The 25972-nt window shown below is 37.7% G+C and overlaps 1 protein-coding gene across 1 annotated transcript in view; it reads right to left on the reverse strand.

The window, feature by feature from the left end:
- Positions 1 to 19213: 19213 nt before the first annotated feature.
- The window catches only part of PDHX (pyruvate dehydrogenase complex component X), a 74048-nt gene continuing 67289 nt past the window's right edge, over positions 19214 to 25972 (reverse strand). Inside the window, exons 9-11 of the mRNA XM_060103565.1 lie at positions 25302 to 25460; positions 22838 to 22902; positions 19214 to 20343 (exon numbers count right to left, since the gene is read on the reverse strand). Of these exons, the coding sequence (XP_059959548.1) occupies positions 20085 to 20343; positions 22838 to 22902; positions 25302 to 25460 (483 nt within the window). The 3' untranslated portion in view covers positions 19214 to 20084. The remainder of the gene's footprint in view (positions 20344 to 22837; positions 22903 to 25301; positions 25461 to 25972) is intronic.

Below are 25972 nucleotides of genomic sequence, written 5' to 3' on the forward strand. Positions count from 1 at the left end.
CTCCCTTTGTCATAGCTTATTTATATAAGTAGCTTTCTTAAAATCAACAGCTCCCACTAACAAGACATGCACATTAATGCCCCACAGCCAAATACACTGAGAAGCGGCTACTCCCTCTTTATATTTTGCTCGTACAACAAACATTGGCTGAGATGTGTCAGCTGCTCTGAAGGGCAAGATTAGAAAATTAAACTTCATTTATAACTTCCATGAACCAAAAGAAAAAAATCAAAGCACAACCATCCGTGTTACACTGAACTTGGAAGGAAGCATAAATAAGATATGCCTTGCTTTTAACAAAAGCTGCTGGAATCTGGAAGAATCTTTCCTAGCCAAGGATTGCCTTTGAGGTTCACTGCAAACACCAGGCAACCACTAGGGACAGCTGGTCTCATAATTTTGAGTGTTTAAAGTGGAGCAATTCCAGTTCATGAGCACTAATGTAATTTGTGAAAAAAATACATGCATTACTGGCATGATATTCAAAGCTTAACAAGATCTCTTTTCTCCCAGAGTGTATTGTTGGCTGATTGCTCTTTGTTATTAGGTCAGAAGAGACACACAGGGAGAATACTTTGGAAGAGTACACAGAACCAGGTGATTTAATTATTTCTAACATTTCTCTTCTCTTGGTAGCTAATTAGCAAACATTCCTTTCTCTTCCTTATCTCTTTTGAGGTCATATCAGCAATTATCTGCCCTCCAGTTTATGCAAAACTACCTGAGTAACTCAATGCAGAAGAGTTTATCAGCTTTCTTCCATTTCCTTTTGCCCAAGAATGATTAGCCATGAAATATTTCAAACATACAGAAAAATAGAGAGGTAAATAAAACCACCCAGATTTAACAGAGGTTAACACTCCATTGTACATACTTAATATATTTTTAATAAAACCCTTCAGTCACCACTGCCACATTTACAAGAATATTTGGTTTTTTGCTATAACATGTCTTAAGAACACACCTTTGTGTGTAAATCTCTGACATCTCTCTCTGAAGTGGTTGCATAGCTGTCAGCTCCATGGTCTTTATTGTTCCACTGTGGTCCACTCCACGGGGCAAGGGTGAGACAAAGTGGTCCGGTGGTTGCAGCACGGCTTTGGGGCCATACAGATCCAAGTTCCAATCCCTGCCAACTAGCCAAGAGGATGTGGACAAGTGTCTGTACCTAGTCTCTCATTTGTAAAGTAGGAATAACAATGCCGACTTTGTAGAGCTGTTGGGAGGTGATGTACATAAAGCCTTAGAAGAGTACCCAGCACACGGTAAGTAGTTGTTATCAGGTTATCTGTTGTATGTACCAAACAATCCTTATAAAGCTTGGGTCCATATCCAACTGAAACTGTATTTACCAGGAACCAGCCAACCACTATCCAGATAATTAACCACTCCTTATTTGTAGACTAATACATGTCACCTTGGTATGTGAAGCCAGATTTAGCCCAGTGAAATGGCAGTCTTTTTTTTTTAATGGCTGGAGGTGACTTTTTTCCATGCTTTTGATTTCAAAAACATAATGGAATTTTATAGTTTTATAGCACTTACCTTTATGTAAAGTCAAATTACCCCACGAGATAAGGGAGCAGTTGGTTATAAAAGCAAGATGCCTTGTGACCACAGACATTATTTGGCTGTCTTTATTTCTGTAAACATCTCCTTCTTTTTGTATCCTTAGGTTTATCTATTATTTGTCATTAAAGCAAATTGCCTTTAAAAAAAACCACATTTTTAAACTCAGTCTCTCAACCATGGCTGAGGCTCAAACTCACCTGTGTTTAATAAAATCAATCAGCCTATCTATCTATTTATCTATCTATCTATCTATCTATCTATCTACCTACCTATCTATCCCAAGGCCCCTACCCAAGACAGACTGGGACTCTCTGGAACTGGGAGTGATGGGGCTGGGTAGAATAAGGGTGGGCGGGATTAATGTTGCACTCAAGTGAGGTCGTCGTAGACCCAGAATTGAGAATCACACTGGGTTAACTACTTGAAATGGTACCTATCTGAAGAGCAGTATTAGATTTCGGAATTAATCGGAAAGTTCTTTTTCTTTATTTTTCCTTCAATAGCTTTGCAAGCAGGATGCTGCTATTCTGAGTCTTCTGTTGCAAATTATGTCTTCCATAGGAATGAAGCATACACATGGTCCATCCAAGCACAATGTAAATCAAAACACATGTCTACCTCTGGAACAAAAGCATTTGGACCATCTAACTGGATTCCACTGGAATGAGTCTGTGCAACACCACGCTGAAGTAATTGAAAACCACCCCCCTAAAGAAAGTTACGTGAAGGATAGCCAAAATACACACACAAAAAAAATTGGATTTAACTCAATTAAAAAAATTTTTTAAATTGTACAATGCATGCACCATATCCTTTTGCAAACAAAACCAAACCAAATGTCAGAAACTGGCCTAAGAGTACACTGTTTTCCAGACATGAATGTATTACCTAGTCCTGCCAATACTCACCTTCCATCTCCCCTTTCTTTATTCCCATGAGCTACATGCTCTGATGTAATCAGGCAGAAAAGTGCATCTGAAGATGGAGACCATTAAGAAATCATTTATTACAGTTTCCATGGCAAGAGCAAAATAAAAGACAACTGTGTTTCAAAGCAACAACAATAAAGGAAGCAACATCTCTCTCAGGCAGGCAAATCTTAGAGAGAAAGTAAAAGTTATACTGCCCAGTGTGAGATGATGCCATGTGCCCTTCCCCAAACCAAGAGGCATGACTCCTCATGGCGCTGGCCACGTGTAGACACAAACTCCAGAGACCAAGAACCCACTGCTAGAAGGTGCTGACTTTTATATTTTCTTTCAGGATCCTGTTGCTAAGTTTCTCTTTCAACTGACTTCCAGATATCAGATGTGAAATCTCTGGGGCTTTCCAGGCCACCTAATTCAAAGTAATTAGGAACTTGAGTAGGGTCAGAATGCTGGCTGACTTCTTTCAACAAACAGGGACCTAGAATTTGGGCTACTGAGATATTTAACCAGTTTTATCTCTCTGGACAGAGTCAGCAGGTAAAGTGTTTTCTAATGCTTGAGGCAGGCAACTCCAAATCTAGACGCCCTCTCCCTCTAAGAAATCGGGGCCACCAGACTCATTTGTAACATAGTGGTATACTCCCTCACTGCGGCCTCATCCTTATTTTGTCGCCTTGGCCTTGTATTCAAGCACCTTGGCCCATGTCAACTGCAGCAAGTTGCTTTCCCCTTCAATAAAGGCTCCAAATATATGGTTATTAGTTTCCCCAACCATCTAACCCAACGACAGTATTCTCCTTGATTAGCTTCCAAGACCCCCCCCATCCTACCCCCCCACCCCCACCCCCGAAGAAAGTGGAAAATTAGGCATAGAGAGAATGGTGAAAGCAGTAGTTTCTAATAATTTGCTTTTTTTTTTTTTTTTTTTTAAAGGGAGGAAATTCCCTTTGTGGATTTACTTAGAGCAAAAATGGTATCTTGGCTTTGGACTTGCCCCTACATTCATTCATGTTGGTACTTTTTATTTAGTTTTGATAGTAGATATGTTCCCCCTGCCTAAAAACCCAAAGGAAAAAAACCCAATTCTTTAATTTACTCACATCCTGCTGGGCTTTCTCAGGCTAATCATTTTCATACCAGCTTCACCTTCAACTGCAACATACTAGTTTGAAGGAAAGGGGGAGAAGGTCTACTGGAGGTTGCCCCAACCTCAGAGGGAAAGAGGGAACCCCACATGCCTCTTCCTGGGAGCCAACACCAGGGCTGCCCTAGGCTGTTGCAAAAGGTCCGCAGGCTCAGTTGCGGAAGAAAACACTACACTTACTTCCCAACCTGTCAGGGCTCAGAGAGGCATAAAGAATTAAATTAACTGACAAAATCTGGTAAATGCCAGTTCCTGAGAACCCAAGAGATAAACAGTAAGTTATCCTCACCCTGCAGGTGGATGAAGAGATTATCTTGATGCAACAAAAATAAAGGAATGCTGTGCTCTGCAGTCTTGGAGAGGAACTCTCCTCCTGTCTGTCCTGGGGGTAACCCCTTGTCCCTGGCTCTGGGACACCACTTGACCAGCAAGGTTGACAGCTTCCCCCACACACAAAAAAGCATAACCCCTGTAACCACTTGCAACTTGGGCCTGTGGACTAGTTTTATTTAAAGGGTGATTTTTAATTCTTTTTTTCCTATCATGGCAGTTCACACTGTGCCTCATCCTGATCTTTATATTGAGGTTCAGTCACGCTGAAATGGACATTAAGGGTGGTCAAGAAGCCACAAACGGGGGAAGGGGGAAGAACAGGCAGTAAAGAGGGCCATAATGCCTACTTTGTCTGATTGATATGGATAGTCACGATCTTGGGAGAGGGATGGTGAGGATTTTGTGTAGGTCATATGTGAGACAGGACTATAAACTAAAGACACTGATTTTACTGCCTGGATGCCAAACTGAATATGTGTATGGACCACAGGTCTTTTTTTTTTAAGCCCTGGCTGGCAAATCCACTTCCTGCTCCTCCTATGCAGCCCACCTTGGTCCCTATGCAGCCATCAGTTCCTATCAAAGCAGAGTTCCAAGGCCCTCTAAGTATGGGAGTTCTGGCCACTGGCTATTTGTAATTTTGCCCTATGAAATCTTTGTGTCTCCTGAGTTTGCACATTGACTCTGGCATTATATTCTTAAACTATAAAGTCCTCCCCTTTATGCCCATTCAGAAAGCCTAAGCACACAAGACTAGTTAGTCTGAGAAATAGCCAGTTTACTCTATGGAAGTCTGATCCTCTCACCGTCCAAGAGCCATGGACCACTAAAAAGATGCCTCGGATGTCAGAGAGTCCAAATGCCAGTCCTCCCTCTATTCCTAACATCCATTTGACTTTAGGAAAGGCCTGTCTTTTCTTTGGATTTAAGTTTTCTCCTTTATTAAAAAAGAGAAGCTGTCTAGACAATCAGCCCTATCTCTTTCAGCTATAAATTCTATGTTTTGCAATGGCAAGGCTGATGATCTGAGAATCTGTGCCTGCCAGAAGGGCTTAAAAATAATAGTACCTAACATTCAAGTACTTTACATATATTAACTCATTTAATCCTCTCTAGAACCCTATGAGGAAGGTATTATAATGATGACCCCAATTTTTCAGACGGGGTAAAAGTCAGAGAGGTTGAGCAGCTTGCCCTGTGTTACACAGTAGTGGTGGAGTGGGGGTAGGAACTCAGGCAGTCTGGCTCTAAGTGCTTGTAACCATGGATACAGGATAACAGGCAGATTGGAGGACTCAGCTTCCCTCTTCTTTGCTTGCTTAGGAGGAAGTGTGAGAATCGCAGTTTACCTCAACAGCATGTACAAAGAGCCAAGACAAAAGGTAGACAGCACCCCCTCTATCACCTGCTGGATTTCCCTGCATTATTCAGCGCACACATCACCATAGACAAACACAAGCACTTCATGGCAATGGTGTAAATTAGGATGATTCTGGCAGTGAAGCCTAAAATCATTAAAAAATAAACTGATCAGCTTGGGATCTCTTTGCCACCTACTGACCTATCAGTGCATTGATGTGGTTTGGGGGAAACAGTCAAATGATATTAGACGAGGGAACACAAGAGGCCAGGCAAAGAGAGCTACTTTCAAGACTAGTTTAGAAAAATAAGCTGTCTCCAGGGGTCTTCCAAACAAAGCCACTGAGGTGCTAACTGCCCTATTCTGGACTCCTCGCTTTAGCCTCCTCAAAAGCAAGTGCCTTTCACTGAGCCCAACACCAGTCCCGCAAGATCTTCGCCGAGGAAAAGACAACATGCTTGATCATTTTTAAAGTACATCCGGTAAGAACCGCAAGACTCTCTACCAGGAAAGTTCTTGCCAATTCACTGAAGAAAGGTAGTGATGAAAATTTATCCTATCTGGAGTCTAAGCTCATAGCGTGAGGGCCCAAGATCCTGAATTGGGCCTCTTTTCAACGCTTAATTGCTGTAGAACAGTTTCGTTAAACGGAGTGTTGTTTATTTCTGTGCCCTTCGGGTTTTTCCATCATTAATCCTTTTGGAGCAGGGTGGGGCTGGGCTGGGAACACCACAATATAACTCTGGTTGCAGCTGTCCTTATGCAACCCAACACATCCACAAGTTAAAAACTACCTTTTGGGGGAAACCAACACAACTGTGCTGTTTTATGCAGCTTTAGGCTGCTAGTGGTCATTGATAGGTACTACCACCAACTTGGAAAAAGCCCTATATATTGATACTTTCTTTGACCTTATCAACCAAATGGCCATGTGGCATACATGCTATCATACTGAATGAAATACCTTTCTTCTCCTGAGCTAAAAGTACACTGTAATAAGAAGCTGTAGGTTCTTTGCTACCATGTCATTGATTTACCTCCTGTACTTTGTCAACTCAGGAGAGCTATGAATCACCCTGCTTCCCTTTCCAGCTAACGAAACAGGTTCCTTTTGATACAATCTCTTCTTTATCTAGATTTATTTGTTCTGAATCCTGATGAATTCTTAGGGCATGACTTCTTATCAAAGGCGGCTCTCCCTCAGTGTTTAATGATAATTTTTATTTCAAGCTCTTCCTGACTAGTGTGTTTGCCCTTTCTCAAGGTTTTCTACTCCTAGGAATACCTGAGTCACATGTTGTTAGACTGCCAGCACTCATCAGTCACAGGCGGGGGTCACTCCCACGGGTCACTGAACAGTGTTAAAATTCTGATGTCTTTTAGGAGTTGGGCTCAGAGATAATCTCTTATCTTTATTCTTTCTTTCCTCTCTTCATATTCATTAATTTTAATTCCCAGGTATGCAATAGGACATCATTTAGCCACTAGTTGAGGAATTACCACGTGTCTGGCACTTCTGCCTGGGTGCTGGAGATAGTTTAAAAAAACATGGTCTGCTTTTAGCAAGTTCACAATATGGTGAATAAGAAAGGTCATGATTAGACAAAGCAAGAAGGGCTCTAAGGAAAGATCCACAAGGCATTTATAGGTGTGCAGAGGACTGTTTGACTCCACCTGGAAGATCCCAGAAGAATACATCAAAGAGCCAAGAATTGATGCTTGCCTGAACTTTACTTTAAAAGGCAAGTAGTGGTCATTTCGGGGGAATCCAAAAAACAGATGGATCTATGTGGATGCAGCAGAGGGACATAATTAAGGGAGAAGCTGGAGAGTCATGGCCAGATCATGAAGGGCTTTGTCCCTTAGGCTAAGAAATTTTAACTTTATCTTAAAAAGGAGCCACGAAGGAAAGAGACAGCAGGATTGTAACACAGAATGGTATTATGAAAGGACAATATCCCTGCTAAGTTCATGATAAGATTCTGTGTCCCCATGTGCTTCATCTGGCATTGCTTCTTGGCCCCAGGGACAGCATACAGAGCATGTGGCGACTAGTCAGGACTTACCACCAGTTCATGACATCAGTCTACCTCTCCAAGAGTCTTGTAGCAATGACCTTCCTCAGGCTCGCAGACAGAGCTGTGCTTGTTCTGTAGTCTGGTCTGCAGAGGGTTACAGGATAGTGATTATCCTGGAAGCCTTCCTGGAACAAGATCTCTTTGCATAAGGTCATGAAATGAGGGATCCAGGTGGCAGAGAGCCGTTGTAGATGGGAAGACAGGGGATGCACAGAGGCAGAGACACAGGTCAGCAAGCCCCACGTGTGACATGTGAAATACAGAGGCGTAGGGGAAGAGGTAGGAAACGTGGTGAAAGGGATCAGATCTGTTGGCTCCCTTTGTCCCACGACCACATTGCTGCACAGAACATTACACATGTCCAAGTTGGAGCAGCTAAGGTAGAAGGAACTAGAGTAAAGGGTCTCAGCACAAATGCGAGGCACTAGCAAATCAGTAAAACCAGTCACATAGTTTGCTTGCTCTTGCTTCCAATCTGTTCTCCATTGCCCAAGAGCAGCCTGCCTGTCATATCAGGTTAGACGTTCTCCCTTTGAAATTATGCATTCACAGATCTTAAGGAAGCTTTTAGATAGAAATGTCATTACTTAAAAAAAAAAAAGTAATGCCCTAATCATCTCCTATTTTCGCTTCTATCCGTAGCATAGCTCATGTGCACTAATGTACTTAAGGCTCACCAGAGGACTTGGGAACTGATGAGGAAAACAATTTGACTCCTAATGGTCCTGGACAGATCACCCCCCGCCCCACCCCTGGACACTGGCTTTTTAAATTGTCCATGAGAGGTTTTGGGTAAAGTGAATTAATAAATAACAGAACTTTATGAGTACATGCAATTTTAGGTTTATCTGACTTCATGCACTGGCCTCCCTGCTCCACAACCCATAATCTTTTCCCTCATATATATGTTTTATGATGGATTTTTCAAGAATTTAAATGAAAAGTTTAAAACTTTCACTCAAGCTAAGGTTCCTTAATTGCATTAGTAATTTCATTGGCCAGGATGTGTTACAGGGACAAAAGCAGTTTCAAAATTGCTGGCTCAGTCTCGTTGCCTGCAAATAACTCTCAGCCTAGCAAAGAAGACGGTTTTGGTGGTGTGACTGTCTCCAAAGATACACTTATGCTAGTATGTAATTCCCCTATTCTCCCCCTTACCCCCACCCTGCCCCAACTGGACCATATTTTCTATTTCCCAGCTATAAGAAAACAGGTTCTGGATACTGTACAATGAACATAGGTTCAGTATGCTTAATGCTATAGTATTTCCACAAATATATACATTAGTGAGGATTTTGTAAGCACTGTTTAAAATTATCTGAAGGGTATTTTCTAGGTGACTTTCTCCTTTTCATAAAGCAAAAGCCCTTTTGAAACAATGACATCACTCCCTACTTCATGTGTTCTAATTTCAGGTTTTCATGAATTTCAAAAAAATGATGGAGGCCACCATTGTTTTACATTTGTTTGAGCAGGCTCCACGGCAACACAAGAGCCAATCACGCTTTGCTGTTAAACTTTACTAAACAAAGACATGAAAATGGGGGCTACTGAGACAGAACTTCCCCATGAGTCAGTAGCCAGCCAAAGATCTCATGGTTCCAACTAATTAGCCCACAGCCTTTCATATCTAGTTCTGCTTTTTGAGTATCTTTTAAGAGTCTAATTTCTGGCCAGGAACTGAGAAAGCGGGGTAGATTCTACTTCTGTAGGATCCATAGTGGTGCTAGCCAAGATACCCCGTGTTAACAGGGGAAGAAAAACTGGCTGAGCCCCAGAATCTCAAAAAAGAGAACTCGTTCTCCTCAGACCCCATTCTCCTCTCTCCCCGCTGAGGTTCCAAAGGGAAACAATATATGAGCAGAGAGCAAGGCCAGGCAAAGAAAGACATACTGTTAACGGGACTCCTGACTCAAGACTCTCCTGGTGAGCTGGCTTGAACTATAAGCACTCTTGCCAGAGGGACAGTTCTTAAATGTAGTCGCACATAGGTGTCACCCAGGGAGGTTTGGTTTTGTTCTGAACTGCAGTGTCAAGTCTCATCTCAGACTTATTTCCAGGGGTGGGGGCCAGGATTCTGTATTTTAAAAAGCATGGCATATTGGCATGTCTTCTCCTGCCCCCATCACCACTGGCATTAGGGGACCACTAATCTGAGTTGGAAGGTGTAAGGCCAGTAGTGTGCTGAAACTGGCTTGTACCAGCTCACAGAAGCCGACTGTTGAATTTTCAGGAATTTTGCAAACCCTTATCAAAAGTTAATTATATAAGCTTACTATTCAATAAATTATATCAAAAACAAAGCTAATATGCAAAGCTCATCATGTCCTAATCACTTACTACATTTTACTATTATCTATGTTCTTGAGGTTCTTACATCTGTTGTATATGCACTGGTGGGAAATGCTATATAATGGTGCATGGCCATGCATCTCTTCCCAACTCCATGTTCAGTGACAACACATTGGTGGTTTGAGATCAGAACATTTATATCATGGGAAATCAGCAAATGCTAAAAAATTGGGGCTTGATCTATTGTTGTCTATAGACTTAAAGTGATGGAAAAATATAAATAATGCAGATTAAACTTTAAAAGATGTCATGCCTGTAGCTGGTACATTGTGAATAGCACAAAATTTGAGGAAATGTTCTTTAAATATTTGAAAATTGTCTGATTTTAGAAAGGATGCTACTCTCTTCATTAACAAGTGAAATCCCAAAATATGACACCTTTGTTGTTTTAACTATCATCTTACTCTTTCATGTAAAGAAAAACATCAACCAACATTCATGTCAGGAATCAGACTTATTCATCAACTGCAATCATAGCTTGGCTACAGATACAAGGCTTCCATAAAATCAATGAAAGCATTCTTTGAGAATTGGTGAGCTATAAAAAATTTACAATAGAGTATTGTACATTCTATTGTGTGTGACTTGTATATTTTACTGAATTCTTACTGTATTTATAATATACTGTTTAATAGTATTGTATATTCCATTAAATTTGCAAATTGTATACATTACTTTTTGTATATTAGTAGAATTTCTAATAGACTTACATTTGATTATATATGTATATACATTTGTTTTCCAGAGAGCTGGTTGTTAAAACATTTACCAGCACACCACTGCCTAACCCAAGAACAAAAACAGGTTGAACAGCTTCTATGCCTTCTACCCTCCTATAGGTCCACGCCCTTATCTCAGCTCTTCAGTTTACCATTCCCCTGTCAAGAAAAACACAAAGAATTGTACAAGAACACAAATCAAAAGGAAAAGAGATTTTCCTGAAGATGCAAAGCACATAATTGAATCTGCCTAATCCAGCCTTTCCTAAGGAGGCTGTCTTCCAAGTAGGGACAGCTTTAGGCTGATCTGACCACACATGCCATGTGGAAAAAATAAAGAGAATCCTAACAGGTGGCAGGCAGTCTTGGCACCATAGCCTAATAAATGTCCTCCCCCTTGAATCCACATCAGTGGCTCCTTGGGAGCAGAGGAGAGGTGGGTAGAGGCGTCAAAGTAGTGAATAAGGAGTCTGATCTTTTGTCAAATTTGGAACATGTTTGGGGTACATAAGGGTCAGTGAGCATCTCCACCTTTCACCAAGCAAAGTGTACACGAATATTGTCATTGCTTATGATTTAAACATATCTTTCTAAAGGTGAAATAAAATGCAATTACCAAACCAAGATGTATAGAAATTTTAAAAATTTTGTTGCGTGGTAATCTTGTTTGAAACTTTAGGCCAATGCCAATAGCCAACACTAACTACTAAGGAGCTTCCTTTAGCGCTGGAAAAAAAAAATTGCAATGAAACTTTAAAGTTTTAACAAAATTTGTCCCTAATCAAATCAGATCTCTGACTGTCCATGTTACTGGTGTGTCCTAGTTCATGAATCTATTCAATATTATGAGTACTTTTACATTTGTCAGTCTTATCCTCTCTCCAACTTCTTAATTTTTCTTTAAAAACTAAAGAAGCAAAAGTCCACCAAATATCTGTTATTTTTATCTGAGTACCATGTGGTAGAAACTTCTACTAAAGAGCCATCCTCCAGGGCCTCCCTGGTGGCGCAGTGGTTGAGAGTCCGCCTGCCGATGCAGGGGATACGGGTTCGTGCCCCGGTCTGGGAGGATCCCATATGCCGCGGAGCAGCTGGGCCCGTGAGCCATGGCCGCTGGGCGTCCGCATCCGGAGCCTGTGCTCCGCAACGGGAGAGGCCACGACAGTGAGAGGCCCGCGTACCGCAAAAAAAAAAAAAAAAAAAAAAAAAGCCATCCTCCAACTAAAGTGTAATTTTTCAATTATGAAAAAACACAACTGATGCAGATAAGGAGTCTTCCGGTAAATTCCTTTTGAATGTCTTATGGTATTGCAAATATAAACGCACAAAAAGACTTCTCTAACCTCCTAATAAAAGGTGAGTCAATGCTACCATCATAAAAATGTTCACATATTTACCCACCATAAAAGGGAAACTGGCCTCAGAACATCTTAGAGAAAACACAACATTATGGGCTAGTCCTGACAAATGCTAATACTTCTACTTAATCGGCATGTTCTTGAAACCTAGGCACAGAACTGCTCCAACAAGATTCCTCAGGTCCTTAAAAAAGGAATGTGTTTGGTGAAGGTTAAACTGACACATTTAGAGGCTGCGAAAGATGAAGAGTGGGAGAAACCCAATCAGCCTGGCATCCTACAAGGTATGAGCCTTGTGTTATATTTTACAAACTAATAACTGCATTGGTGATAGTAAGGATGAGGGTGGAGGAGCAATACACTTCAAAGAAAAACATATTCAAGACATTTGCAAAACAATCTGGGGAAAATTGAGGAGATATTTCTACTTACCAAGCTCTGGTATCTGTATAGAAAGAACATGTACTTTCAACCACAGAGACATTTATTAAATTAAAATTTATTAGACATTTCTTTTTCCATAGCTCATTATCTCATAGCAAAACTAAAGAACTTTTTGGTCATCACCCAATAACTTGCCCTTTAAGTGAGAACACTGAGGTGTTTTCCTGTTGGACCCTTAATTATTAATCCACACCAGTTACCACCTCTTCGTGAATCAGAAGGCTAAAGGAATATATAATTCATTAATATTAAAATCTAGAGGACATTAGATTTCTGTGGCTTTAGCTACAGACTTATTTCTGTAATATTCTTATTTCTATAGTCCTGTAGCAGGTGCTACCGAGAAGTTCAGCAAGGTGTTTTCACTACATTAATAGAGAGGCATTTCCCCAACTCATAAGTCTTTTTAATGTGCTAACCTCCAGGATTTCCTATTAAATTGATGTTTTTAAAAGAAGAATCTCTTGTGAGGCTCTGGGACCAACCTGCTTGTCTGAATCCTGTCATCGTCGCTTGTTAGCTGTGTAATCTTAGACAAGTTACTTAACATGTCTTTTGTGAAATGCTGATAATACTAATACCTTTCTTACGAGGTTATGATGAAAACTTCTGAGTTAATAATACATCTAAAACATGGAGAACAGTGCCTGAAACCCACTAAGTTAGCTATTACTATTGTATTATTATGTTTTCATGGTCAGCATATGTATAGTTTGAAGAAAAGGTCTGTATCTACTTAGTGGGAACGAAGTTAACTCGAAAATTATATTGAAATACCTACCTAGAAAATAAGAGTACTGTAGAGAATTTCTCAAATGATACTTTAAAAACATTAATTTATTTTACCAGTTTTTCCATTTTTAAGGCTTTTTAGGAAGCTATTCCCAATATTTTCCAAAGTTGTGATGACTCATTCAGGAAACAAAACATACAAAAGCCCCGTGACCCCACTGAATATCAAGTTTCCAATTTTGCCTAATTCATAGGCTCATATACTCTCACCTGCAAGGAATAATGACTTTAAGCATTCTCTGAAAAATGACTGAAATTGAAATTTTAAAAGGACAGAGTTTGCTCTCAGGAACACTTACATCTATACATCTTAGCATCTATTTCCATTCTTCTAAAGTTGCATCAAAGCATAGGTATAAAGAGAATACCTGTAAACTCAACATCATATTCTAATTATTTAATTAACAGGTACTTAATTAACAGGTTGAGATAAGATACATTCTTATTAATTCATCAATAATTAATAGATGATTTGGCATCAAAATGGAATGCCCACAAATTATTTACTAAGTAATGAAACCTAGTTAACAGTGGTGGCTGTGTAGCACGGCAAGAGCTACATGTGCTCACTGCTGAGTAAAGTTGGCTTCCACTTCACAAGCATTCGTTCTCAACTAATAAATTTAAAGAACTAGCTTGATATTTAGCATTAGAAATACCGAATGGTAAAAGTAAAACTTGATTTTTACCTGCTCCTATAATTTTGCTCAGCTGGAGAACTCAAAAGATAGGATCCTGATTCTCTGAAAATAAATTCGACGGATAGTCCCTTGAGAAGCAAAACAATGGGTGTGAAGATTACCTAAAGAAGTGGCTGTCCTGGCAGATGACTTATTCTATTAACAAAATGCATTTGCACACACAAGACACCTTCAAAAAAGTAGGGCCTGGAGAAGAGGTAGGAGAGTGGAGGTATGAAACACATTTCCATCATACAAAGCATGACTGTTTCTTCCAAACTCAGCCTCTTTCTTTAGGCATGATGAGCTGGCAAAGAATATTTTCTTTGTGAGCAGTAGGGTGTAAAGCTCTCTCTGCCCATGCAACTTGCCACTAGGTAGCTTTCCTCCCAACTAAGTTTCTAAGCTTTGTTGGGATTAAAGTTATTATAGTAATAGGTACAGGTACTGAGTCAAGGTCATGGAAAATGAACTGCTGAGCTTGTATGACAAGTGCTAAATATTTGGTTACTAAAATTAGAGAAACCAGAAACCATAAGGAGCTGGTTATAACCAGTAATGTAAAAACCTGGTTCAAATGTTACCTCCTCTGTGACGCTGTCCTCTCAGCCCAGGTCCTATGCAGACTCTGATTACTGCAACTCTGAATTGCATTTATCTGTAGTTTAAGCTGCTTGAGGGTTAAGGGCCATTACTATGAATCCTCAGTGCCGACACACAGTAGATGCTCACCATTGTTGAATGAATAATATCTCAACATCTTCTTTTGTTTCACATTTTAATCAATGTTTCACCTAACAGGGGAATTTACTTGAAATAATTCCTACCCACAAAGTAGATCTAACATAGACTGCTACCCCTTACTAAGATGTCTTATCATTTGGAGTTATCCCAAATTACAAGATCACATTTTATTTCCCAGCCTGTCTGGTTGGGTTGTTGTGCCAGCCACTAATTAATTTCTCGGATTCAATTGTACCCTTCAATGCCTGCTCTGAACTTCTGCACTGATCGATGATTCTTCTAAGCATTTCTCCTTTACAGCAAGCACAGTAAGTTTCTCAGAAGGCGCCTGGGAGACATTGCCAATTCTAGCTCCTGCCAGACTGCTCAGTGGGCGTAGAACACACAGTGATGCTTTGCCCCTGCCTTGTGCCCAGAATGGCAGCCCCAGCTCAGCCTGATGACCACCTTCCCACATGGCCCTCCCCACACAAACAGCAGGTGCTCCAGGCCTCCCACCCGCAGTGGCACTGTGACCCTCTCAGCTGAGGCTGACCCGCGCCCTGGTGGGTGGCTTCATATTTCCCTGGCGACTGCAGACAGATCTGTCCTGGGCAATGCAATGAACTTCTCTGACACCCAGTGGGCTGCAAATATTGGATGCTGACTGATAAGGTGGTCAATATAGAAGGCTTGACCCTGGGATACAGCTGTCAAGATAGAAGCCTGGAGCTTCCAAAATAAAAACTGAGGTAATTAATTACCTTTGGCTCTGAACTCGGACCAAAGATATTTATTAAAGTAAAATGTCCTATATCATGTTTTTTATCCTTAGAGAAACCAAGCCCCTAATTTTTTTAAGCTTCTATTTTCCTAAGCCTTCTATTTGGAGGTAGAAGTTACAACACTTAACTTCAGCATTGCAGGTTAATAGTTGTCCATAATGAAAACAAAAATTCCTCAGCACTTTCTGCATCAATCACCAGAAAGGCACAAAGCGAACTACTACACTACAGAGAAATATGAGTTAAGAGTGGCCATGTAGTAGACACATTTTATTATTGAAGAACAGGACCTTCCAATTATTGCAAGTAGAAAATGCTATCTGTTAGTACAGAACTATACCTGCAGCAATAACACAACCTAGAAAGTTATATACTGCAGTGTGGTGAGCTTGAATTTTGGCACTTGCAAAGACCTAGGTTCAAATCCCAGTTGTGACACTTCTGAGCTGTGTGCCTTTGGCCAAATAACATAATCCCTGAGTTTCTTTCCTTATCCTGTCTTGTGATGATGGTTATAAAGTAAGATATACCTACCTTATAAAATTGAGAAGATTAAACAAGGTAAGCAACCATTAGTGTGATTAATTTTCCCTCCTGTTTCCTCATTTTATAGGTAAGAGAATACTGAGGCACAGAGATAAAGTTTTTACCAAAAGCACAGTAATTTACAGATAAAGTTGAAACTAGGCTTAAAATACTCTTGATTTAAGCATGCAAACTTGGGAAATGAACTATGTACTAAAGACCAGTAGCTCCATTAGATAAGGATAGTAATTTATTAAGTAAATAATAAATTATAGCTGCCTGACAAATGCCATAAGAAGTGTAGAACAAGTGCAATTTACGTGATTAAAAATTTAACATATTCATATAATACTTTATGCTTTATAAAGTGCTATGACTAATATAATTTAATCGGACCACAGTAGCCTTATCTTTAAAAGACCTATTTTTTTAGTTATAGGAGTAGTAATTTCATAGACTAAGGAATTTCAGAAAAAATAAATTACTTTAGGTGTGAATAAAGGAAAATCATGACTAATAATTTTGCTAATAATTTCTCAACTTTTAATAAAAGCCCAAGTTTCTCTTAACTGTATATATCATATATAGAAGAGGTTAAATTAGAGGTTTAAAAAGTAGCCACTTTGCTAGGAAGAATAAGGTTGCTTGGATTTGTTGCAAAAAATATAAGTAAGTAAATGTGAAAGTAAACTTTGTATGGTCAAAGAAATAAAAGACTGCCACTAACAGAGGCAAATGGTTTTTCAAAATACATCTTTGTACCCTACAATTTCAATTCAATGGTGTCTTCAATATTACAAGTCTAGACAAACCACACCTTCCTTCAGTTCTCCCCGTCCCCATCTCTTGAAATCAACAGACACTAGAAAATAAATTTTAAAAATTCACAAAACTATTTCAAATGATTAGAAAACTGTTGTGTTTCCCATTTACAAAAAGTTTAAATGTTTCCTGAAATATACCACTTGCTGTACATAACTTACCAGAATCTTAACCTTTTGTACACTGGTGATGGGGGCCATGGAGGGTGGTGTTTTGGACTGGGAAACTGCATCATTGTTGCTGCATTATCCTATAGCACACACCCACCCCACATATTCATAATATACACAGCAAATGAACATGTCGAATATTCTTAAGTTTCTCCCTTCTTTAAAGCCCCTGACCTGGTACAGAATCTAATCAATGGACACTTTCATTATAGCAAAAGCTTCCACCTGGTCCTGCTGACGGCTGTCCTCTCCATTTTGACCTACCTTGCATATTGTGGCCAGATTAACCTGAAAGTAATTCTGCCCTGTTACTTCCTTTTTCAAAAGTCAACAAAAGTTTCCCATTAATAACATCACATTTAAAATAATGGTTAATTCTTACCAGCAATACGCCTGGTCCTTTCATTTCCTCACTGCACCTGAGAAAAAGTCCATCATGATGCAATGAGTAATAAGGACAAATTTTCCTTGAAAACTGAGAATTGTCAGTTTTATTTTTCTCCCACACTCTAACTACAATATATTAACTCACAGCACCACCTATCTTTCAATAAAAGGTTAGGAAACTAGTTTTACTTTCAGCATAATGCCCCAATATCTGGCCTGTACAATTTTGTGTGAAATTAAGTTTAAATGCAGGAAGGAAAAAAAAAAATCTAAAAATAGAAGTTCCATTTGACATGTATATAAAACACTTATACCAGTATGTATCAATTTCTTAGTAATGCTTCAAACAAAGGAGTCTGGCCAGCAGTATACTGAAGATATTAATCTGCCACAAAATAGTCAGTGAACAAACTGTGCCTGAGGATGTTAACTCGAAGTCACAATCAGGGAGAAGTAGGGCCGTTTTGACTTATAAATTCTAATATTCATTGATATTTTCATGCCCAAGTGTTAACTAGAATGTGTGTTGCCTTTTCCTTAGAAGTCTTCCCAACATTTTGGTCATTTTCCGTGTTTAAATAAGAAAAAAAAAGGTATAAAATTTCATTTTCACATGCTCTCAGTGTGATCCCTATCAGTACTACAAGTAAGTATAAATTTATAACGTGGAAGACAGCTTGCTCATACAGCACACAGTTCACCTCTGTTTAAGGATCCCAGTCAAGACACCATACCCCTTTCTCAAATCAGTGTTATTCTATGACCTCGTGTTGCAACAGAACTATTTTTAGAAATGATGATTTTCTTACATAAACCTAAGCAGTATAGAAATATTATAGAAAATATTTTTTGGTCAGAATGAATGGGCATTTGTACCAACAGCTGAGAAGTCAAACCATGAAAAGTCAAACCATGAGAGGCAACTGATTATATGAAAAGCCTGGCTGTGATGTCCATGAAGAATTAAAATGTCTTGAATTTACAGAGCATTTCTCTTGTGTAGTCCATGTCAGCTCTGTAAGGCAGGCAGGGGCGGGTATCACCGCCCATTTCACCTACAGGGAAACAGATGCACTACAGTTTAAGCATGTCAGTCCGTTGGAAAAACAGAACTCCAAGCCAAGGGTGATTTACAGCTGTCTCACGTTCTATTCCTCAGATTTAAAAATTAGAAAAAAAAATACTAATTTCAGTTAAAACGGATTGAAAATAATTTAACTCATGAAAGTTATTTTGAAAACAGCATTTGGTTACAATTTTCAGTAATATGACAAAAGTTTTGAAGACTATTTTTAAAGAACAGCTTGTCAAAACTAATTGGATTAAGCAACTTCTTAGCAATTGATATACTGGGGCTCTAATTATTTTAGAAAGCTCTTTTGTTAGAGCATAAGTAGTTCATCATGTCATAGCATACAACTTGTATCACATAGTCTTTCTTCTGGTGATTCTCATCAGCAGAGAGTAACACGACTCTGTGACTAGTTAATTAAATCACCATCCAATTCCAGTTACAGTTAGCTTGTCAGTCGTAGCAGAGTTGTTAAAAGAGAGAAATAAGCTCTCCTAACCTTTACAACAATTAGTCAAATTTTCATATTATCAATGGAATAAAAAGGATAGTTCTCACCTGCTTCACAGGCCTTCTATTCTTTCTGAAGTTTTACATTTCACATCCATTTTTTCCTAATGTCATATTACAGTTGACCCTTGAAGGAGTTTGAACTGTGCATGTCCACTTAGACGTGGAGTTTTTTCAATAAACGCCTAGTATAGTACTACCTGATCCCCGGTTGATTGAATGCCCAGATGCAGAACCATGGATATGAGAACCAACTGTAAACTTAAACGCAGACTTTCAACTGCTTGGGATCAGCTCCCCTCACCCTCACAAGGGTTAACTGTGATTTTAAATTCCTTCTCTCCTCCTGCAGAATCCCTTTTAAGCTATTCCAGGGAAATTACTAATATACTTCCAGGTACTAAACTTCTGTGTCATAACATTTAAAATACAATAGAAATTTTTATATTTTCTCATATTTTATTGCACAGTATAAACTTGATTAAAATGCACTAAGTAACAACATGTGTTTAAATCAACACTAACATAAAATGTTAGGTAGGAAATAGCATAACTTACTTTAATATATTCCAACTCAGTATGAAGGTGAGCAGCTTATTTCTGAAGGTTCAGATATTTTAACTGTAGTTTATTATCAAAGCAAACAAAATATTTTGGTCTCTTTCTTCACCTTTGATTCTTTTTAATTCTTCTTTAGTTTACAGTGTCATAGAAGTGTAAAATAAGACTGATAGAAACCACTCTAAAACATATGGCTTTATATACATAAAAAATTCAATAATGTTGCTACAACCCCTATAGAGTGATTCTTATTTATCTACTAGTATCCAGAATAAACTTCTGTACATATTAAATTGTTCAAGTATATCTAGAGCAGTGCTTATAAAAGTGACGTCCCACTGCTACATTAATGGGCATCTCTTTGAAGACCACTTCTAATTTCAACACAATTAAGGTAGAGTTCTAAAATTTTTTGATTTTACAACTTATCATACATCCTTGAATATTCTAAAATGCTCCAATGAGCCAAACATCTAATTTAATTTACATCTAGCTGAACATCCCTTTTGTACAACACCAGTGGTTAAATTAAAAATGCATCTGACTGACCAAATGTTCTCTTCCTTTCATTAGTTACAGTTTGTTATTTATTTATATAACTCTGAACCCAAACTGAAAATGAAGACAACTCAGGTCAAACTCTTTCACCCTAAATAAACATTTCATTCACTTCACACTTAAATACCTAATTGTTTTCCTATAGTGTATGTTTCTCAGTAACAACGATACAATTAACTAAGCCAAAGACCAACGTCTCATCTTTGAGGATTAGGCAAGTCGAATAGGATTCTCCAGGTTTGCTTTAAAACTTTCCAGAAACCTGGTAGCCAGTTCATCATCTACCACTCGGCTGTCACTGGACATTGTGACCGTTATGAGCTGGTGCTGCTGAAGTTTGGCATTACCCTCTTCATCCTGAGTGAGCTTCAGCACAGGTCGGAATCTCCCAACAGCCAAAATGCAGGCCTGAGGGGGGTTGATCACTGCAGTAAATTCATCGATGCCAAACATCCCCAAGTTGGAAATACTAAGGGAAAACAAAAAGCTCTGAAGATGGCATGTCCTTGATCAAAGAACCCTTTTCCTGAGTCATATATTTTTACTTTATTAAAAAACTGTGCCATAGAACCTTATTCCAAGTTACTCAAAGACCAAAGACAAAGAATACCATTTACAGTAGGATCAAAAAAACAAGTATAAACACACAAATATTGTATCTAATGTAAACATTTATTCAGCATTGAACTCGAAATCCTAGGCAGAGGAATATGGCAAGGAAAAGAAATAGAAGGTATGAAGACTAGAAAAAAGAAATAAAACTTTATTATTCACAGATGAACTGATTGTGTACAAAGAAAATCTAAGCCTCTATAGATAAACTAGTAAGATTAATAAATGAATTTAGCTAAGTCACTAGATAATAAGTCAATATAAAAATTTATATCTATATACAAGTTGCTTTCATTAGAAAATAATACCATTTACAATAGTATACAAAATATCTAGGATTAAATCTAATGAAACATATATAAGACCTCTAAACAAAAAATTATAAAACACAACTGAAAGAAATCAAAGAACGAGTAAACAATGGTTTATACCATGCTCATTCACTGGAAGACTCAACGTTATAAGGATGTCAATTCTCCTTAAATTTAAATTGATCAAACAATTCAATGCAATCCCAATAAAAATCTGAGCAAGATTAGTGTGTGTGTGTGTGTGTGTGTGTGTGTGTATGAAAAATGACAAGCTGATTCTAAAATTTATTTGGAAGTGCAAAGCCAGGAAAGACAATCTTGATGGTGAACAAATTTGGAAGACTTTCATTATCATATATCAAAAGTTATAGTTTGCTGGTATTAAGCAAGGGAAGGACAAACAGGTCAATTGGAAAGGAGAGAGAATACAGAAAAGGACCAAACACACTTGGTTACCTTCTCAATGCTACAGAGAAGTAGTAATCTTTTCAATAATTGAGGCTTAGTCCATTAATTATCCACAAAGGGAAAAAAAGAGAATCATGACCTTTACCTCCATATCAAAGATGAAATCTAATTTCAGATGAATTGCAACCTACATGTGAAAAGTTACAAAGCTTCTGAAGATAACACAGAAGAATAACTTCATGACTCTGGGATAGACAATAATTCCTAGCAGAAAACAAAGAGTACTAACTATAAAGAAAAATACTGATAAATAGAATTTTATTAAAATTCAGAACTCCTGTTCATTAAAAAACACCATCAAGAAAGTTTCAAAGGCAAGGTAAAAAGTGGGAAAGGTATTTCAAATAATATATATCCTATAAAAGTCTGTGTATCAGGAAAAAGGAACTACTGTAAAACATTTTTAAAAACAGACACAAGACTTCAACAGGTATTTTATCCGATGAGTTACCCAGATGGCTGACAAGTAAATGAAACTAGTTACCAGATACCCAAATGGCTGACAGCTAAATGAAAACAGTATTCAACATCATTAATTTGCATTCCTCTGACCACAAAGAGTACCACTACACACACCAAGATTCATTAAAATTTAAAACCTAACAATATTAAGAGTTAACAAGAACATGAAGCAACGGGAATTCTTCATAGACTGCTGATGGAAGAAAAAAATGGTAGAACCATTTTGAAAAACTATCTGGCAGGATCTACTAAAGCTATAAACCCAGCAATTCTACTTTCAGGTCTTTACAACAAAAATATGTGCATATAGTCACCATAAGATACTAACAAAAATGTTCATGAGCACCAAACTGTAAACAACACAAATGCCCAACAGTGAAATGGACACTAGCATATTTATACAGCATACTACAGAATACTATAATGCAATAATAAATAAATGACTGCTTCACACAACAACATGCATGGTTCATCTCACAGACATTAATGTTGAGCAAAAGAAGTCAGACACTGAAAAATATGTATTTATGTAAAGATCAAAGTTGGCAAACCAAAGAACTTTGGTGTTAATTTTCAGAATCATGGCTACCCTCAAGGGGGTGAGAATTAGGAAAGGCAAAGGGAGGCTTATGGGATGCAGATAATATTCATTATCTTGCTTTGGTTGGTTACACAGCTTTCTTCACTTTATAAAACATTCCAGCTACACTCCGTGTACTGTACTGTAAGTTATACTTAAAACAAAAATAGAGCTGATAATAACTCAAGAGTTTATGTGTTAATATTTTACCCCAAAGGACCTTAAAATTAATCACAAGTAGAAAAAAAATAGTTGACGTTTATAAATCTATTGTATGTCAGACCCTGAATGTCATTCTATGAACATCTAAATGGGTTAACTAGCTAACCCTGATGGCTTCCTACTAGCTTTGATTCATATGAAAGACTAACTAGTCTGAAGAACATTTTCACATATTCTCTTGTCTAAATAAAGTATGATATTTAGCTTAAATTTTTAAAGAAATTCTTCAGAAAATAAATGAAAACAGGTTAACAAGGACTTCATAAGTCTTATGTCTGATGTTACAAATAATTAAGTTTAAATTTTACCTAAAAGATCCTCCTTGGTATTCTTCAGGTAACAATTTTCCATCTCTAGCTTTCTTTGATAGAGCCTGAGAAAAATACAAACAGAGCATGACAACCAACACTACATTATATGGCTGATCTTGTCACTTAAAAATATTTTTATAGGGTACACTCTCATCTTTGATATGCCTTGACCTGACTTTATAAGAGACTATATATACATACGTATGTATATATATATATTTTAAAATTATATATATAAAATTTTCTCTAACACACTTAAAAAAATGAGTAAGTTAGAGCACAGATAATCCAAGAAGCTATACACATGTGAATCAGAACTCTAGAAAAATCATTTCCCTTTAAAAATTCTTCAAATATTGGAATTACCTTGTACACTATGCAGAATATTTCAGTGTTTTTTATATATACAGTGAAATTTTCCATTTTGCCTATAAAATTTTTTCTTGTAAGACAAAGTATTAGAAGAACCCTTCTTGTTACTCTAGTAGCTTTTAAATAAATTATTCAACGGCAACAATCTCACAACCAACATGTCGATTTTCATTTCAGTGTTTGCTTCTTTTTCACCCATAACATATATATAACTTCAAACAGTTGTTAAAAAAAACAGAACTTTATAGTTACTTTTCAATATTATATGCATCGTCTGTATTGTTAGTCTTTACAACTGATTTTTAAATGTCTGTTTAACATTCTAAATACTGCATCTGCCACAATTTAGTCATTTTCCTAGTGTTGTAATTTGGTTCATTTGTTTCTTTTGGATTCCTTCATATAAATTCTCAGAAATGGAATTACAAAGCCCTCGAAAATGAACTTTTTTTTTTTTGTTCTTGATCCTATAGCTAAAACATTTCCTGTGAGCTAGTCTACCCTGCTACAAGGAATGTAAAAATGTAGTAATTTCATAACACCTTTGACAAAACTGATGTCTAAAAACTTACAGAGGGAAAGACAGATAACACTCTGAGAGCTATATGAGGAAAAGTAGTTGAGTTTCCCTCTATTTGCAATTAACCACACATCTTAATTTTTATTTTTCAATGCTTCAAAAGCAAGGGGTCAGAGACTGAGTCATTACATACGAAAAATTAATGAAGAATTACTTTATGAGGGGGAGAGTAGAGATAAGCTACTGTCATTGGGTAGATGATATAAATCTGGGGTTTACTTAATATTCTGTATTGTATAGCTAACAAAGGTACAATTACAATCCCCACTGAAAACTACTTAATTTTGAACCATAGATGATTTAATTTTTGAAAAATAAAACATTCTTTAAAAATCAAAAAATGATCTCAACATATCACTGTGACTTACTGCCAAATGAATCAATTACAGATTTATATTATTTGGATATAGTTACTCATAAAACTATTTAGATCCAGAATGAAAAAAAAAAGAGATGAATTTAGACTTGTATAGTCCTTGGAATATTAGTAGAGAGGACAATCTACAAATGCATTTCTCCTGCCTTAAGCAATATAACTTCACATGATTTGAACACGCACATATCACATGAACTCTAAAAGGCATCTCTCTAAAGGCAGATGATTGTAACACATCCTGATGAGTTACCAGGCTACAACAAATAAAAAACATATTCATAAAAAAAAAAACCAACAGATGATAAACACACGTAATACACTTTAAGAAAATCTCTATAGACCCAAAACATCAGCAGGATATTCCTGTCAATGAACTCCTAAGAGTGTGGAATAAGAATAGATTCTGATGAGGATAACTGGTTATGAAAGTAACTAATTCTCACTGGTATTTCCTGGGAATGTGAACTTAAAAATCAAAGCTTGTGTTTTCTGAACCATCCAGTTGACAAGACATAATACAAGCTGACTAGCAAATATTTCTAAAATATATCACATGCCTTACTAATATATTCAAAAAATTTACTGGGTATTAAGGAGCTAAACTTTGCCTCTGCCTCTTAAAAGCTGGCCTACTATTGAAGCTGGCCTACTGCCTGTGTTCCGCCTATTCAATGTGATGTTTTTGGTGAGAGCTGACTCTTCCATATTGGACCCCAGGAAAAAGAAAGCGTTTTTGCTTCTGGAATACCAAGTACTTCTAGTGGTCTCGACTGCAGAGAGGAAATTAATAAGCTTTTAAGAATAAAATGCTGTGAAAAGTGAGGTCTGTCCATTACCACACTGATAGAGATATAGTTTCAGCTTTAACTTTAAAATTTATCTAAAATACCATCTCTAGAGTTGCATTATAGACTTTGGGAAACAAAGCAGCCAACTTGAACACAGCTGGCCCTAACTTATACGCATGTTATTTCTGAATTTTTAAATGTTAAATGTTCTTAAAATGGGTTGTACCTGGATAAAAGCTTAAAAGTCTATATACGTAATTGATAAGCACTTGGCAATACCAAAAATATATATTATGCGCACACACACACACCTATCTCACAGTGTGGCAGAGTATGCTAACCTACCTTCACAGAGTCAGCAATCTCTGGCAGACCCTTAGCAGCAGCATCTTTGATGACTGGTGTAATTAACCCTTTATCTGTTGCCACAGCCACTGAAATGTCAATAAAGGGCAGTTGCTTTGGGCTCTCTCCATCCCAGCTTACATTAACACTCGGCATTTGCTAGAAAGCAGAAGTAGGGAAAAATGTTGCTAAAGAAGTAGCTTTAGACCAAAGTTGTTACGGAAAAATAACTAACATTATTATGTAGTTTTGAAAGTGAATATAGCTAGACTGAAGGAAATAAATAAAACTTTGAGTTGAAAAAAGTGGTTTGGACCTCTATATTAAATATCTTTTATGCTTGGGAAGAATAATTAAACATACCATCTTTTTTGAAGCAAGCTTGAGGAAATTCTGATGATGTACACATGTTTTGATCTCTTTATATCATGGTTAAGAAAAGGGCTTCCTTTGTTAAACCTAATTGCTAGGAAGTATTTAACGTTTGTTAACCTTCCTGTCTCATATGATGACCGACATGACCTTGAGGAGAAGAGGGGAGGGCAGAGGGGTAGTGACATCCAACCACATTACTTCTATGGCATGAGGATGCCTGACTTTCTAGTGCAGCCCTGGGAAATATTAGCAGGCCCTTAATAAATGACTGCCCTATTTAAGAGAGATTTCTTAGG

Source organism: Mesoplodon densirostris, chromosome 7, assembly GCF_025265405.1.
Source record: "Mesoplodon densirostris isolate mMesDen1 chromosome 7, mMesDen1 primary haplotype, whole genome shotgun sequence".
Lineage (NCBI taxonomy): Eukaryota > Metazoa > Chordata > Mammalia > Artiodactyla > Ziphiidae > Mesoplodon > Mesoplodon densirostris.